General features: G+C 43.1%; 1 protein-coding gene across 1 annotated transcript in view; it reads right to left on the minus strand.

Annotated features, from left to right (window-relative positions):
* SHQ1 (SHQ1, H/ACA ribonucleoprotein assembly factor) overlaps window positions 1-13,252 on the minus strand; it is a 99,754-nt gene extending 86,502 nt beyond the window's left edge. Inside the window, exons 1-5 of the mRNA XM_074957499.1 lie at window positions 13,168-13,252; window positions 6,968-7,152; window positions 6,053-6,117; window positions 4,189-4,311; window positions 1,271-1,431 (exon numbers count right to left, since the gene is read on the minus strand). Coding sequence (XP_074813600.1) covers window positions 1,271-1,431; window positions 4,189-4,311; window positions 6,053-6,117; window positions 6,968-7,110 — 492 coding nt within the window. The 5' untranslated portion in view covers window positions 7,111-7,152; window positions 13,168-13,252. The remainder of the gene's footprint in view (window positions 1-1,270; window positions 1,432-4,188; window positions 4,312-6,052; window positions 6,118-6,967; window positions 7,153-13,167) is intronic.
* Between the last annotated feature and the right edge of the window lie 437 nt (window positions 13,253-13,689).

A 13,689-nucleotide genomic window follows, 5' to 3' on the forward strand; every position in this document is an offset into this window, starting at 1 on the left:
GCAGAACCAAGTAAGCTAGACCATCGATGGCAGGCATTTGTCCAACCTGTTCTTAAAAACCTGCAATGAAGAAGACTCCAACCTATTCCAGAACTTAACTACGTTTATAGTTAGAAAGATTTTCCTAATATTAACTCAAATCTCCCTGGTTTCAGATTAAAACAATTACTTCCGGCTCTGCTTCAGTGGACGTACTAATCACCATCTTCTTTATAACAGCCTTTAACATATTTGAAGACTTATCAGGTCCCACCCTTAGTCTTTTTTGCTCAAGACTACACAGGGAAAGGTCTTTTAACCTTTCCTCACAAGTCAGGTTTTCTAAACCTTTTATCACTTTTGTTGCTCTGCACTCCCTCCAATTTGTCCACAACTTTCTTAAACTGAGACACCCAAAACTGGACACAAGACTTTAGCTGAGGTGTCACCAATGCCGAGTAGAATGAAACAGTGACTTCCCATGTCTTACATACAACACTCTGATGGGTATTAACAGGAATATTAACCATTTTTGCAACTGCATCATGTTGTTGGCTCACATTCAATTTGCAATCCACTATAACTCCCAGATCCTTTTCAGCAGTACTACTGCCTAGCCAATTATTCCCCATTTTGTAGTTGTGAATTGGATTTGTTCTTCTTAAGTGCAGTACTTTGCTCATCTTTACTGAATTTCATCATGTTGCTTTCAGATCAACTCTACAATTGATCCTGGTCATCTTGAATTCTAACCTTGTCCTCTAAAGGGCTTGCAACCCCTCCCAGCTTGGTGTCACCCGCAAATTTTATAAGCATATGCTCTATTCGATTAACCAAGCCATTAGTGAAAACACTGAGTAGTATCAGAACCAGGACTGACACTTGTGGGAACCCACCAGATACATCCTGCCAGTTTTACCACAAACCATTGGGAACCACACTTTGAGTATGGTCTTTCAACCAGTTATGCACCCACCTTACAATAATCTCATCTAGACCACATTTCACTAGGTTGCTTATGAGAATGTAATGTGGGACTGTGTCAAACGCCTTACAAAAAATCAAGATATATCATATCTACTGCTTCCCACTATCCACTAGGCCAGTAAACCTGTCAAAGGAGGAAATGAGGTTGATTTGGCATGATTTGTTCTGGACAAATACATGTTGCTAAATTGAACACATCTGAAACATTATTGCACTGACTTTAAGTCCAATTGAAATCAGCATGTTAGGTCATACCAAACACTATAAACTTTATAGCGGTCGCTTTTAAAGAAAAATCACACACCTGCAATCGCTGAAAAACTCCTGATTTCAAATTTCCAAACCCATAGCAGCACTGTAAATGTAAAGTGCTTTCTGCAATTTCATGATAAGGGGTCTGTTCAATTTCCCAGTCAAATTCTTCCTCTTCCTCCTCCTCCTCCTCAGCTAGCTCAGCAGAGGTACCTAGAAATGTTTTGTATCATAACAAAAGAAAAGGATCTCAAAGTTGATACTTTAGTCGAAGTGTAGCTAATGAAAAGATTACTAGTTAATCTATGAATCAGGCTTTTTTGTTTTACTAATTTTTTAAACTATTAGAAAAACTTTTCTAGTATCAGACGACCCTATAGTTTCCAGAGAAAGAAAGGAAAATGGAAGATTGACAAAGGATTTTGTACCATTAACAGATTTCAGCAATAACAAAGTCTGCATTAATTTATGTACTGCTGTTTAGATTTTTTTTTCTTTAAAATGATACTATCTGGCTTGGTGAAAAATATAAACTATAGTTACAAAGTTCAATGCTAAGCCATGAAAACTATATGGGGGATAATTTAGTAGCTGTACATATAAATGTCATTTAAGTACCAAATGCGTAAGTATATATTCACTGTGTGCATATGTGTGGCCCACATACCAGTATACAAATTAGATCCATGTCCTGCTTAGCTCATGAAAGCCTGTGGGTAAATTCTGGAGTTGTTTTTGAATGTCAACACCTCTATTCAGGAGTGCAAAACATCAGGTGCTGCTGACAAATCTGTTACTTCTGGGGGAATTCTGCACCATTGTGCATGTGCAGCATTCATGTCGCCCACAGAATTTTTTTGTCCACAGAAAATACATTCTGCTAGAGGCACTAGTTATGTCTTTCACCCACCAGGAGCTACTATGGCGCCAGAACGGATGTCAGCTGCTCCTGGGTGGGAGCAGCCAGCTGCAGATAGAGAGGAGAAGATGCTGCGTTCCTCACAGTGCCCTGCTCACGAGGCCAAGTGAGGAGGTACAGGGCATGGGGGGGACAGAAAGCATAGGGCACATGGGACTACTGCAGGGGAGGCACATATCAGGGTTCAGAAGGGCTAGTTGGGGGGACAGAGGCAGATGTGCCTGACTGAATGAGAGAGGCCAGGGATCAGCCAGGGTCTGCATGGGAGAGGCTCCCCAACAATTCCTTACCCCCCACCAGAAAAGAAACAACTGTTCAATACTTCTCCCGTCCACACCCAACAACCCTCTAGGTTCACTCCCAGGCTCCTTCCAAACAATTACTTCCCTCTCCCTCAGCTCCTCCATTACCCGAATCCCCCAAGCCTTTGCACTGCTTCTGAAGAGTGCGGAAAATACACTTCTGTATTGTAGTTTAAATGAATTATTACTCAAAGTTCTGTATTAATATGCCTCGTAAGAAATCTATTTGTCAAAAAATATTTCCTGAATCTTTTTTGTTGTTTGTATTGTTACAGACATACTTGCTGACAGGTGGTATGAAATACATTACCAAAATAATTGAAAGTGGCATGATTATATTGTTATTTTGACATATAAAATATGCAGTATTTTGCAGAATTCTAAAATATTGCGTGCAGAACCTTTAATTTTTGGTGCAAAATTCTCCCAGGAGTAATCTGTGCTCAAATGGCTCCACTATTTTCTTTAAGAGCTCCCAAAGAATGGTTATGGGTCACTGTTCACCTGCACCCACAACTCTCTTTAGCAGGGTTCCACAGGGTTCCACACGACTCACCTTGTTTGACATGTCTCTGGATCCATCAGGAGGATCAGAGAGGATTGTATTTGTATGACACCAACATGTGCATGTGATTGTATGACACCTACATCTAAAACTTCATTTTATCTTAGTCAGCATGACTGAGAACCCTTCCCAGTGCCTAATAGAGAGCAAACCTTGGATGAGAGCTAGCCTGAAGAGACTCGATCCACAGAAGACTAAGATAATGAGCAGAGACTGGAGGAGGCAACTGGAAGGAATGTCAGGTTATATCAGCTTTTTGACTGAAGGTTGTATTCCCCAGCATTTGTAACTCAAGATTAGAATTTGACGGTTCATGATAGTTCATTCTTGCCTCTCGATAGCCAAATGGCATTTGCTCTAAGAGCCATTTTTACACATACTTGGCAAAAAGACTGACTTTATTTTGGATGCAAGCCTCATCAGTTATGCTTGCTTGATGGGTACTGCATTGCGCTCTACCCTCGATTACACCTTAAGACCACTCAGAATGCTCACATAATCAGTGAGCCACATTCTGGACTATTAAGCAATGTTTCATACAGAGAGACCCTCATGTTAATGCTCCATGCACGATCAGTGCCCCACATTCCTACATGTGATAATGGAGGCTCAGAGACAAACCAGATATATACCAAGAGCGAAACTGCGGCCCCACTGAAGTCAATAGCAAACTTCACATTGACTTCAATAAGGCCAGGATTTCACCCCCAAAATCACAACTCCATATATTAAAAAAAACCACACACACACACAAGGAAAGAGATATTGCTAATTATTTGGTAAGAAGACAATCACACAATTAACCACATTTATTCAAGCCTTCTTCTATATGTAACAGCATTCTTAGGTCTTTTGCAGGGGTTGAACCTGAGACCACGAGATCTAATGAGCTACTATTACTTGAGCTAAAAGACCAGATACCTTAGCACAAAGGCAGCAGCAGAATCTCAAACCTCTATGGATCATACAAACACAGGGGAACAAAGGATTAGTAAGTGTTATATATTTTGAGATGCAAATATAACTCTTACAAATCACTTTCTCAAACCATGTAAACGTGTAATGCACTTCACACAAGGGAAGTTTTCTTGCTTACAAATTCACCTTACAAACTCAAACAAAAAATCAACTATACAAGTTAAACTTTTAAAATATGTTGTATTTACCAGTGTCAGTAATCATACCTATCTCTTCCACTAATGGTTTAGCTGATCTAGATTTCTTCTGTGCTAACAGAGCCGTCAGCATGTCCAACCCATCAAAATACTGACCAGGAGTCTCCTTAGGCAGTCGAACTGTAAAAATGCCTTGAAAGAGAAATTAAAATTTGGTTCAGATGTATAACAATTTAAAAGATAAACTGTAAAAAAATGTACAATCATTTCTTCTTATTGAAGCTAAATGTTTGGGAAGCTATTTGGATGTATTTCATTCATGCAACTAAAATTTTCCCATGTGTTCATCTCTATGCATTTTTTAGAGTTAACCTGATTGTATGAATTTCACAGAAATCGGAAAATTAAATTATTTTTCAAAAGGTACACAAAAATGCAACACTATCATTTATGGTGATGTCTTGACACAGCTCATATAACAAAGATAGAATAAGTACATTTTTATTTTTAAAACTTTTTTCCCCTCCAATAATCAACCATAAGATTAAAGAAAGACACATTTAATATTCTGATGCATATTTTATTTCAGGTGTATAAACATGCCTTTGGAGGCAGCAGACTGTATCTTAATAAGCCAAGGTCTTGGTTACAAAACATATTCTTGTGGGGCTTTATTTTTTAATTGAATAAATTGTTGAACCAGATAGTTTACAATTTTAAGCCCCAATGCTGCAGTCACTTTCACACACGCAGATATTGTACTTACATCTGCACTAAGTCCCACGGCAATCAACAGGCAATGCACAGAGCTCAGCAAAGATCTGATTACAAGATCCAGGCATTAAATTTCGTAAATCTTGAGCAATTTGTGTATATATTATTTACCATGAGGCCTGAAAATGTGTGTCTACTTCCATGTTTTGACATCACCATATGAAAGATAATGCAGATGTCATAGCAAATATGAGTATTGTATGGTATTTCTACTATTGCTGCTTTAACATAAATTAGAATTTCTTTTTGGAGCTCAACGAAAACTTTACTAGTCCTGTCTCTACAGCAATACATTACTTTTGGTGGGCTGATGTGTGTATTTCCATTGATTTCTTTCATAAGACTAGCCAGAAGTCTGTCTTGAGATTTGTTCTCTTACTAGTTACTGAAACTTATTCATTCTTATATTTCTTGCAGGCTGAATGGGCTAGTGATCTTGGTTCAGTGACTTATATCGTTCATGTCACATTGGAAGAAATAATATACAAAGACCTTTCTTTAACAGGAACGTTATGATCTGTATCCATGAAGAATTCAGCCTTCAATACAGAAAGTTCTATTATGAAAGCCACTCTCACTTGTGGTTGGTCACTTAGGGCTTGGCTACACTATCCGCCGGATCGGCGGGCAGAGATCAATCCAATGGGGGTCGATTTATCGACTCCGGTACTTCACCAGAACGAGGAACTCAAGCGGAGTCGACAGGACAGTGTCAGCTGTCGACTTACCCCAGTGAAGACGCCGCAGTAAGTGGTTCTAAGTACATCAACTTCAGCTATGCTATTCACGTAGTTGAAGTTGGGTATCTTAGATCGATCCCACACAGTAGTGTAGACAAGCCCTCAATGTCCTTTCAGTAGATGAACACCAGGGGCTAGCTCTTCATGCCAGATAAGAACAGAACATGGAAATGTCATTACTTTCCTTCTTTTTAGCTAGCATAACCCATTTGTGTTTATATAGTAAATGTATATAAAATAAACCACTGTGAACTACAGATTTTAAAAAACAACCAAAACCATGAGGATTCCCAGTTAAACATACTTTGCTGCAAGTAAATTAAAAGTTCTGTGTAATTACAATGCAGCAGAAGGTACATTAGTAGAGCTCACGTGTTGTGTTTTTAATAATAAAAAAGATCAATGTTATTAACTAATACCTTTGTCCACATTATAAGATGCTTTTTCTCTTCCATCTTCCACAATTCTTCCAGGAAGAGTTAGCCTGTGAACAAAAATGACATATCTTATCAAACGCCTGATTTATCATCCAGACTAATGGCTCGACCAGTAAAACTATATGGCACATTCCCTAAGCAGTACAGGAGATTTAACTACATGACTCTCATTGATGTTAATGGAAGTCATGCAGCTAAATCCCTGTGTACTACTTCGAAAGTTTACCCCCCATGTAGAAATGAAAGAGATCAGCATTTGAGAGAGAATTTGATATTCCTGTTTTCCCAGCCAGGATAGGATCAGCATCATTACAAAGACATCATCGGCACTATGTGGAACAGGTAAAGGATTTTGCCATTTCAAGGAATGAAGAGAGTTGACCCAGAATGACAAGATAGGAAAATCCTTCTGTTATTTTAGACTAACTGATATACTATTTTCCACCCACCTACTCAACCCCCATTTATGGCAAATGAACATGTACAAGAGATGAGAGCTGGTGCCTTGATGCTTGAAGTTCCCATAACAAGAGAAAGAAGAGTGTTAAAAATACAAGATACTATAGGCAAAGGGTTGTCAAACTTTTTAAGTGCGGATGACCTCTTAATATTGAAATTGTTTCATGGATCTTCTATACCATTCATGATTGCATTACTTATCCAACATGACAAAGTAATATCAGGAGCGTATTTAACATATTTTAGCTTATTTTAATGTGATTTGGCAGCTGGAAACAAGAAGAGAACCAGCACCATGTAACCAGCCAGTTCTCTGCAGACCACAATATAGGAACTGCAGCAGTAGAATGTTCTGTAAGACACAGAAATAAAGTTCATTCTCTTTTCAATATTTTTATTTTATGAAGCTCAAGGTTTTAAAATCCCTACATTACTTGCCTGAGAAAGTAAGGCTTAGCATAAAATTTAAAATCCTTTCCTTCAAAATATACATCAAACTCAGAAACTTTGGCATAAGGTACATTGATTATTATAGTAAGAAAATCTGGATCCTGGCTCAGTTCAAATGCTGGAGTTATCATGATGAATGCAGCTGAACAGGCAACCACACTCCCTGTAAAATCCTATTGAAAAAAGGAAAAAAGAAAAAAGATTACGTTCATAAAAGAAGAGAACTACAAAAATAAATACACTCTCTGCAACAGGATTTAAGATTGGAGGAGAATGTGATATCTTCTATATACCCGTGACCAGAACATCTCTGAACAAAAGAACTGTTTACATTTTCGTTGTCAAGAATTGTAAAACAATCTCTTTGGTTCCTAATTAGAGCTCTTTAATCAAACCAACTAAATGAAGATAAACTCCTAAAGTATTTTAAAGTGCCAAGCATATTCAGTATGTAAAGCACAGTGCTGATAGTGCTAAGTTTTGGTTAATTAACTACCTCTAATAATCATGTCAATGGAGAAACAAAAGAGTTTTTAATTTTAGCAAGAAAAAACATTCCAGCTATTTGTTGATGTTGGTTTGGGGGTTTTTTACACTTATACAATGCAAAAGAAATCCTGAGTCCTACTAACATCATAATTAAAACCTGATAAACCTGGTAGAAGTATAATCCATTACATGAGAAGATGGTGGTACATGACCAATTTACTGATGCCTACGACTAGTCATCGTAATCAGAATTGGATAGAATTCAATACACAATATTTGAAAATTGATTCCTATAGGGAGGATATTGATCATGGTGTATCCAATTTAATCCATTATTATTCAATTCCCTTCTCCCATGCACACACTTTTCCCCCCAGAAGAATCTTTATAAAATATTTAGGAATATGGTAGGAAAAGTGAAAGAGATAGAAGATGGAACTGATATGGTTCATGGGACTGCCTTGCCATTGCACATATGAGTGAGTGTTAGCTTGCCCTGTTTGATTTCAGAGTTCCTAAAACCTGAGCTCTGCTATAGCAGTTGAAAAAAAGATCAGTCTAGTAACCTGATGTGTTTTGGCTCCATTGCATTAGCACATCACAGTAATGGACTCCTAACAATGATTAAAATCATAAAGGCAGGAAAAGTCTCAGTAAGTGTAACCTCTATACAGAATAATTTAGATAGTCATGAATTTAATACATGGCTTTTACGTAAATATCTTCACAACAAATAATGAAAAGTTTCACTTGGAGCAACTAAACACATATCAACCAATTTTTTGGCTTCCTGCAACACTAACAATACTCCTGACGTTCAAACACTGCATTCATTCCTGTTGTTAAAAAGCAGATTATAATTCCCCAGTTGCTAAATGTTAGATTTGTAAAGTTCATTAACTGAATTAAATAAAATTTGGAAGAGAATTGTCCATATGACGGAAAGTATACTAAAGCAGAAAAAGAAATTATTTTAAAAAATCAATTAAAAGTATGCTTTGAATATGACAAAGAATCACAGTATCAAATTACTCACAATTTCACAATCTAAAATTCTGCTGAGCAATGAAGATATTAACACCTCATTGCACATGTAGAGGACAGTAAACTCTGAAGTGTTGAAATCCAATAAATATTACAGAAAACAGGCTGAAAAATATGAGCCAGATTTATGATATATTAAAGTACAACCCTCAAGAACAGGGATGGGCAAACTTTTTGGCCCGAGGGCCACATCTGGCTGGGGAAATTGCATGCAGGGCCATGAATGTAGGGCTGGGGCAGGGGATTGGGGTGTGGGAGGGAGTGCGGGGTGCAGAAAGAGGCTCAGGGCAAGGGGTTGGGGCGCAAGAGGGGTGCGGGGTGTACAAGGGAGCTCAGGGCAGGAAGCTGGGGTGCAGGAGGGGGTGCAGATTGCGGGAGGGGGCTCAGGGCAGGGGTGCAGGAGAGGTGTGTGGTACGGCAGGGGGCTCAGGGCATTGGGTTGGGGGCTCAAGGCAGGGGGTTAAGGTACAGGAGGGCTTCGGGGTGTGGCAGGGGGCTCAGGGCAGGGGGTTGGGATGCGGGGTGCAGGAGGGGCTCAGGGTGCGGGCTCCGGCCCGGCGCCGCTTACCTTGAGTCGCTTCGGGGTGGCAGCAGCATGCAGCAGGGCTAAGGCAGGCTCCCTGCCTACCCTGGCCCCGTACCGCTCCCAGAAGCGGCCGGCACCACATCCCTGCCCTCGCCTGCGGGTACCTCCCCCAAAGCTCCCATTGGCCGCAGTTCCCTGTTCCTGGCCAATGGGAGCTGTGGGGGCAGAGCCTGCAGATGAGGGCAGCACGCGGAGCCCTCTGACTCCTCATCCCCCAGGGGCCACAGGGATGTGATGCCAGCCGCTTCTGGGAGTGGCGCGGGGCAAGGGCAGGAAGGGAGCCTGCCTTAGCCCCACAGCGCCACGGGGGTGGCAATCCCACAGGCCGGATCCAAAGCCCTGACAGGCCGTAGTTTGCCCACCCCTGCTCAAAAAAGACAAAATAAGGTCCTTTATCCTATCTTTTGTTTTTTGCACGAATATATTTTGCATCTATAGGTCTGTCAATCCATAAATGGCAGATTTACATTTATTGTGACAGTGCAGTCACAGGGCACCACCATTATGTTTAATCAAAAGTACAATACACTGTGCTGTATCAGAAATTCATTTTAGTTGAGTATTTCCTATTAATGTCTTTTTTCTATTATAACAGATATGGGAAGTTGGTTAATACCCCACAGACAAATGTCTATCTTCCCCACACTTCCCTGTGTCCATTTTTCATTTTATGAATACATTGTTTAAGAGACCATAAATTATAAAACAAAAAAAAGTATTGTTTCTAAAGCACACATTCATTCATAGAACACTAAGAACTTTTCTTAAAAAAATTCTGAAACACTCATTTCATATCATGCATTACAAGAGCTCTTTTCATACATTAATCATATGATGCATTTCAGCACGCTCTCAAAGTAAAAATGTAATTATGTTCAAATCATAGTTTGTGGTCGGAGTACATTGATGTCACTTCTGAATTTCTTGAAATTCAGTCTCCAGTCCTGCAAAGATTTATGTCCGCAAGCAGTTTCACTGAGCTCAATGTCTGCAAAGTGTTTGCAGGATCAGGGCCTATATAGTTTTAGTTGACCAGTAATGTTTAACTGGTCAACATCTACTTAAAAAAAAAAAAATCACATCTCAGGGGCAAAAAAGGAACTGCAACCTCCTGGGAAGAATTCCCCCCAATGCTTGACTGCCATATTCAGTGTTACGCTGCTTCCCGAACAGTGCCAGGCATATGGAGCATTCTTACGGTGTCAGAAGAGAATCCATAGTACTGAGCAAGAATCTAGGCTGCAGCAAAACCCAGCCTGCATAAGGCTGCTGTAAATTAGCGTCCCACAGCTGGCCCAGAATCAATGTGACCAAAGAGCAATTTAAAATTACCTTTGCCTCTCTTTCCCTAATCTGTGCCTTCTGTGAATTACAGCTATAGATCTTATTACTACAGATGCATCACTATTTCCTTTATAAACCCAGTTTTTCAGGGGATACTTTAATTCATCAACAAAAATTAATTCCATCCTACCAGGCAAAAAATTGGTTTGGCTATTAGAGGGCTCCACAAATATTCTTTTGATCAGCTAGAGATAATTTTCTTTTGGAGAAAAAAAAAACCCTAAGAACTGGTTTGTTTATTAAAAGGAAATTTATATACTATCCTGGATGCCTTTTTGGTGGATTTAAAAATAAATCCTTTAAAAACAAAAGAATTATAATTTGGAAAAGAGTTATTCTGCATGTAAAATAATATTTTCACAATAGTCTTTATTAAACATACTCATGTTCTTATCACAATACTGTCTTCTTTAAGGCCATAATGCACTGCATTAACACAACGCTACCTAATCTACTTAATAGATCACACAGCTAATGCGGCCATCGGGTGGGAATGGAAGCACAGGCCTTGTCTACACTGCCAGTTTACAGGGCTGCAACTTGCTTGCTCAGGGGTATGAAACACCCCACCCCCACGCCTACCCCTACCCCCCTGAGCGCTGCAAGTTTCAGTGCTGTAAAGTGGCAGTGTAGACAGTGCACCAGCGCTGGGGGCCATGCTCCCAGCCCTGGTAGCTACTCCCCTTGTGGGGGTGGGTTTTTTATAGCGCTGGGAGGTGCTGCGACTACACAACCATGTTAAACTGCTGCTGTTGCTAGTAAAGGCATGTCCACAGATACTACTGCTTTTGACACTAAGAAAATACCATGGATCTGAATCGTTGCTAGATATTTCACTTTTTCTCTTTGCAACACTTTAAACACCATACAGTACGATTCTGAAGAGAACATTAGCTAAGGGAGAGATAAAGATCTATTAGGTCATCTAGTTCATTCCCCACCAATTCAGGATTGTCCTCTACAGTGGATCTGCAAAAAGAAAAGGACTACTTGTGGCGCCTTAGAGACTAACAAATTTATTTGAGCATAAGCTTTCGTGAGCTACCGATGAAGTGAGCTGTAGCTCACGAAAGCTTATGCTCAAATAAATTTGTTAGGCTCTAAGGTGCCACAAGTACTCCTTTTCTTTTTGCAGATACAGACTAACACGGCTGCTACCATGAAACCTTACAGTGGATTTATTATCCTATGCTTTGTCCAATCAAGCTTCAGTTGTCCCAAAGTGATTCAACTTCCTTTGTGCCACACCACTGCCTTTCTAGTGCAATATGGTGAAATACCTGACCATTATGTGGGGTTTAGACACAGAAAAGGCGTTTTTTTAATTTCATGCCCTTAATATTATGACATGGTTATTCAGTTTCCTGACTGTTAATTCAAAGAGCCAGTTTAACCGGGGGCATGGCTATACTAGAAACTTCAAAGTGCTGTTGTGGGAACACTCCCGCAACAGCGCTTTGAAGTGAGAGTATGGTTGCACGCGAGAGCTGGGAGAGAGCTCTCCCAGTGCTCCTGGTAATCCACCTCCATGAGGGGATTAGCTCCCAGCACTCGGAGCCTGTCTACACTAGCACTTTAAAGCGCTATTGTGGGGTGATTTTTCACACCCCTGAGCCAGCAAGTTAGAGCGCTATAAAATGTAAGTGTAGACAAGCCTTGACATTTAGTGTAAATGTGCTTTCAAAATAAAACTTAGGGCTTGTCTACACTGAGAAGCTGGACTGCTTCAACTATACCCCACAGCTGAAACAGTACAACCCACCCTTCTGTGGATGCAAAAATCACACTCCCAACCAAACCAGCGGGACCCACACAAGCAGGGGGTAGGTAGCACCCCCTCCCCCTCACTCCCCCCAACCCTTCAAGGACACCTAGCCCACGCTTCCAGGGTCCCTCTCCGCGGTGTAGAAGGGGCCGGCTCTGGCTGCAGGGGCCGGCATGTGAGGGGAAAACGTTGGAGGGCAGGGGTCTGGGCACTGCGGGGGGCGGGGGTGCTGAGCGGGTCTAACCTGCTCGCAGGAGGGGAGGGGTGGCGGGAGTCAGTCCATCTGTCCGAAGGGGGGGAATGAGGGTCTGTCTGTCGGTTGCTCTGCCTGTGGTGGGGGGCTGTCTGTCGGTGTGTCTCCCCGCGGGGAGGGGGGGAAATGAGGGTCAGTCGGTCGGTCGCTCTGTCTCCCCGCAGGGATGGGGGGCGGGATGAGGGTCTGTCTGTCTGTCGCTCTGCCGGGGGGGGTCTGTCGCTCTGTCTCCCCGCGGGGGGGGGGGCGATGAGGGTCTGTCACTCTGCCGGGGGGGGTGTCTGTCACTCTGTCTCCCCGCGGGGGGGGGGGGAGGGTGATGAGGATCTGTCGGTCGGTCGCTCTGCTTGGGAGGGGGAGGAATCTGTCTGTCGGTCTGTCTCCCCGCGAGGGTGGGGATGAGGGTCTGTCGGTCGGTCGCTCTGGCTGGGAGGGGGAGGGGTCTGTCTGTCGGTCAGTCTCCCCACGGGGGGGGGGGCGATGAGGGTCTGTCGCTCTGCCGGGGGGGGTGTCTGTCTGTCGCTCTGTCTCCCCGCGGAGGGGTGGGGGACGGATGAGGGTCTGTCGGTCGGTCGGTCGCTCTGCCTGGGAGGGGGAGGGGTCTGTGAGGGGGGAGCGAGGACCGGCAAGTCCGCGCGGCCAGGCAGTAACGGCAGCGGCGGAAACGCGCTGCGGACCCCCGCCGCCCTCCCAGCGCCGCCACTTACTGCGGCGCCGCCTCCTCACTCGCACGCGGACCAAGCTGCGCGCGGCCCGCGCGTGACCCGGACACACATGGCGTTGGGCGGGGGCGGGGACACAGGCCCCAGAGCGCGGGAAGGGGCGGGGCACGTGGAGACTCCACCCGCGGAGGGGCTGGGCAGCCCCGCCTCCGAGAGTGCCCCGCCCCTCGCTTACTGTGCTGCTGCTCGGCGCCGCCCGTGCTGAAAGCACAGCCCGCCCAGGTGGGCCGTGCTAGGGCCGCCCAGCTCATCTATCCTCAGGCTTCACGGTGTCCCTGCTGAGGGGAAGGCCGCCCCCTCCACCACATACAGCCCGGACACCTGGGTTCTCTTCCTGCCCCAGCCCTAGGGGGCTGCAGTGACCTCGCTGGCTTGGTGGTTCTGACGAAGGACATCCCACAACTGGGGATTTCTCTGGTCCTATTCTCAAAGGCTGTCCTCTGCGGCTGAGGCCCTTGTGTCCTAGGCCAGCATCAGGACTTGGCCTGTTTCAGCCCCAGGGGTGGG

This window comes from Natator depressus, chromosome 7, assembly GCF_965152275.1.
Source record: "Natator depressus isolate rNatDep1 chromosome 7, rNatDep2.hap1, whole genome shotgun sequence".
NCBI lineage: Eukaryota > Metazoa > Chordata > Testudines > Cheloniidae > Natator > Natator depressus.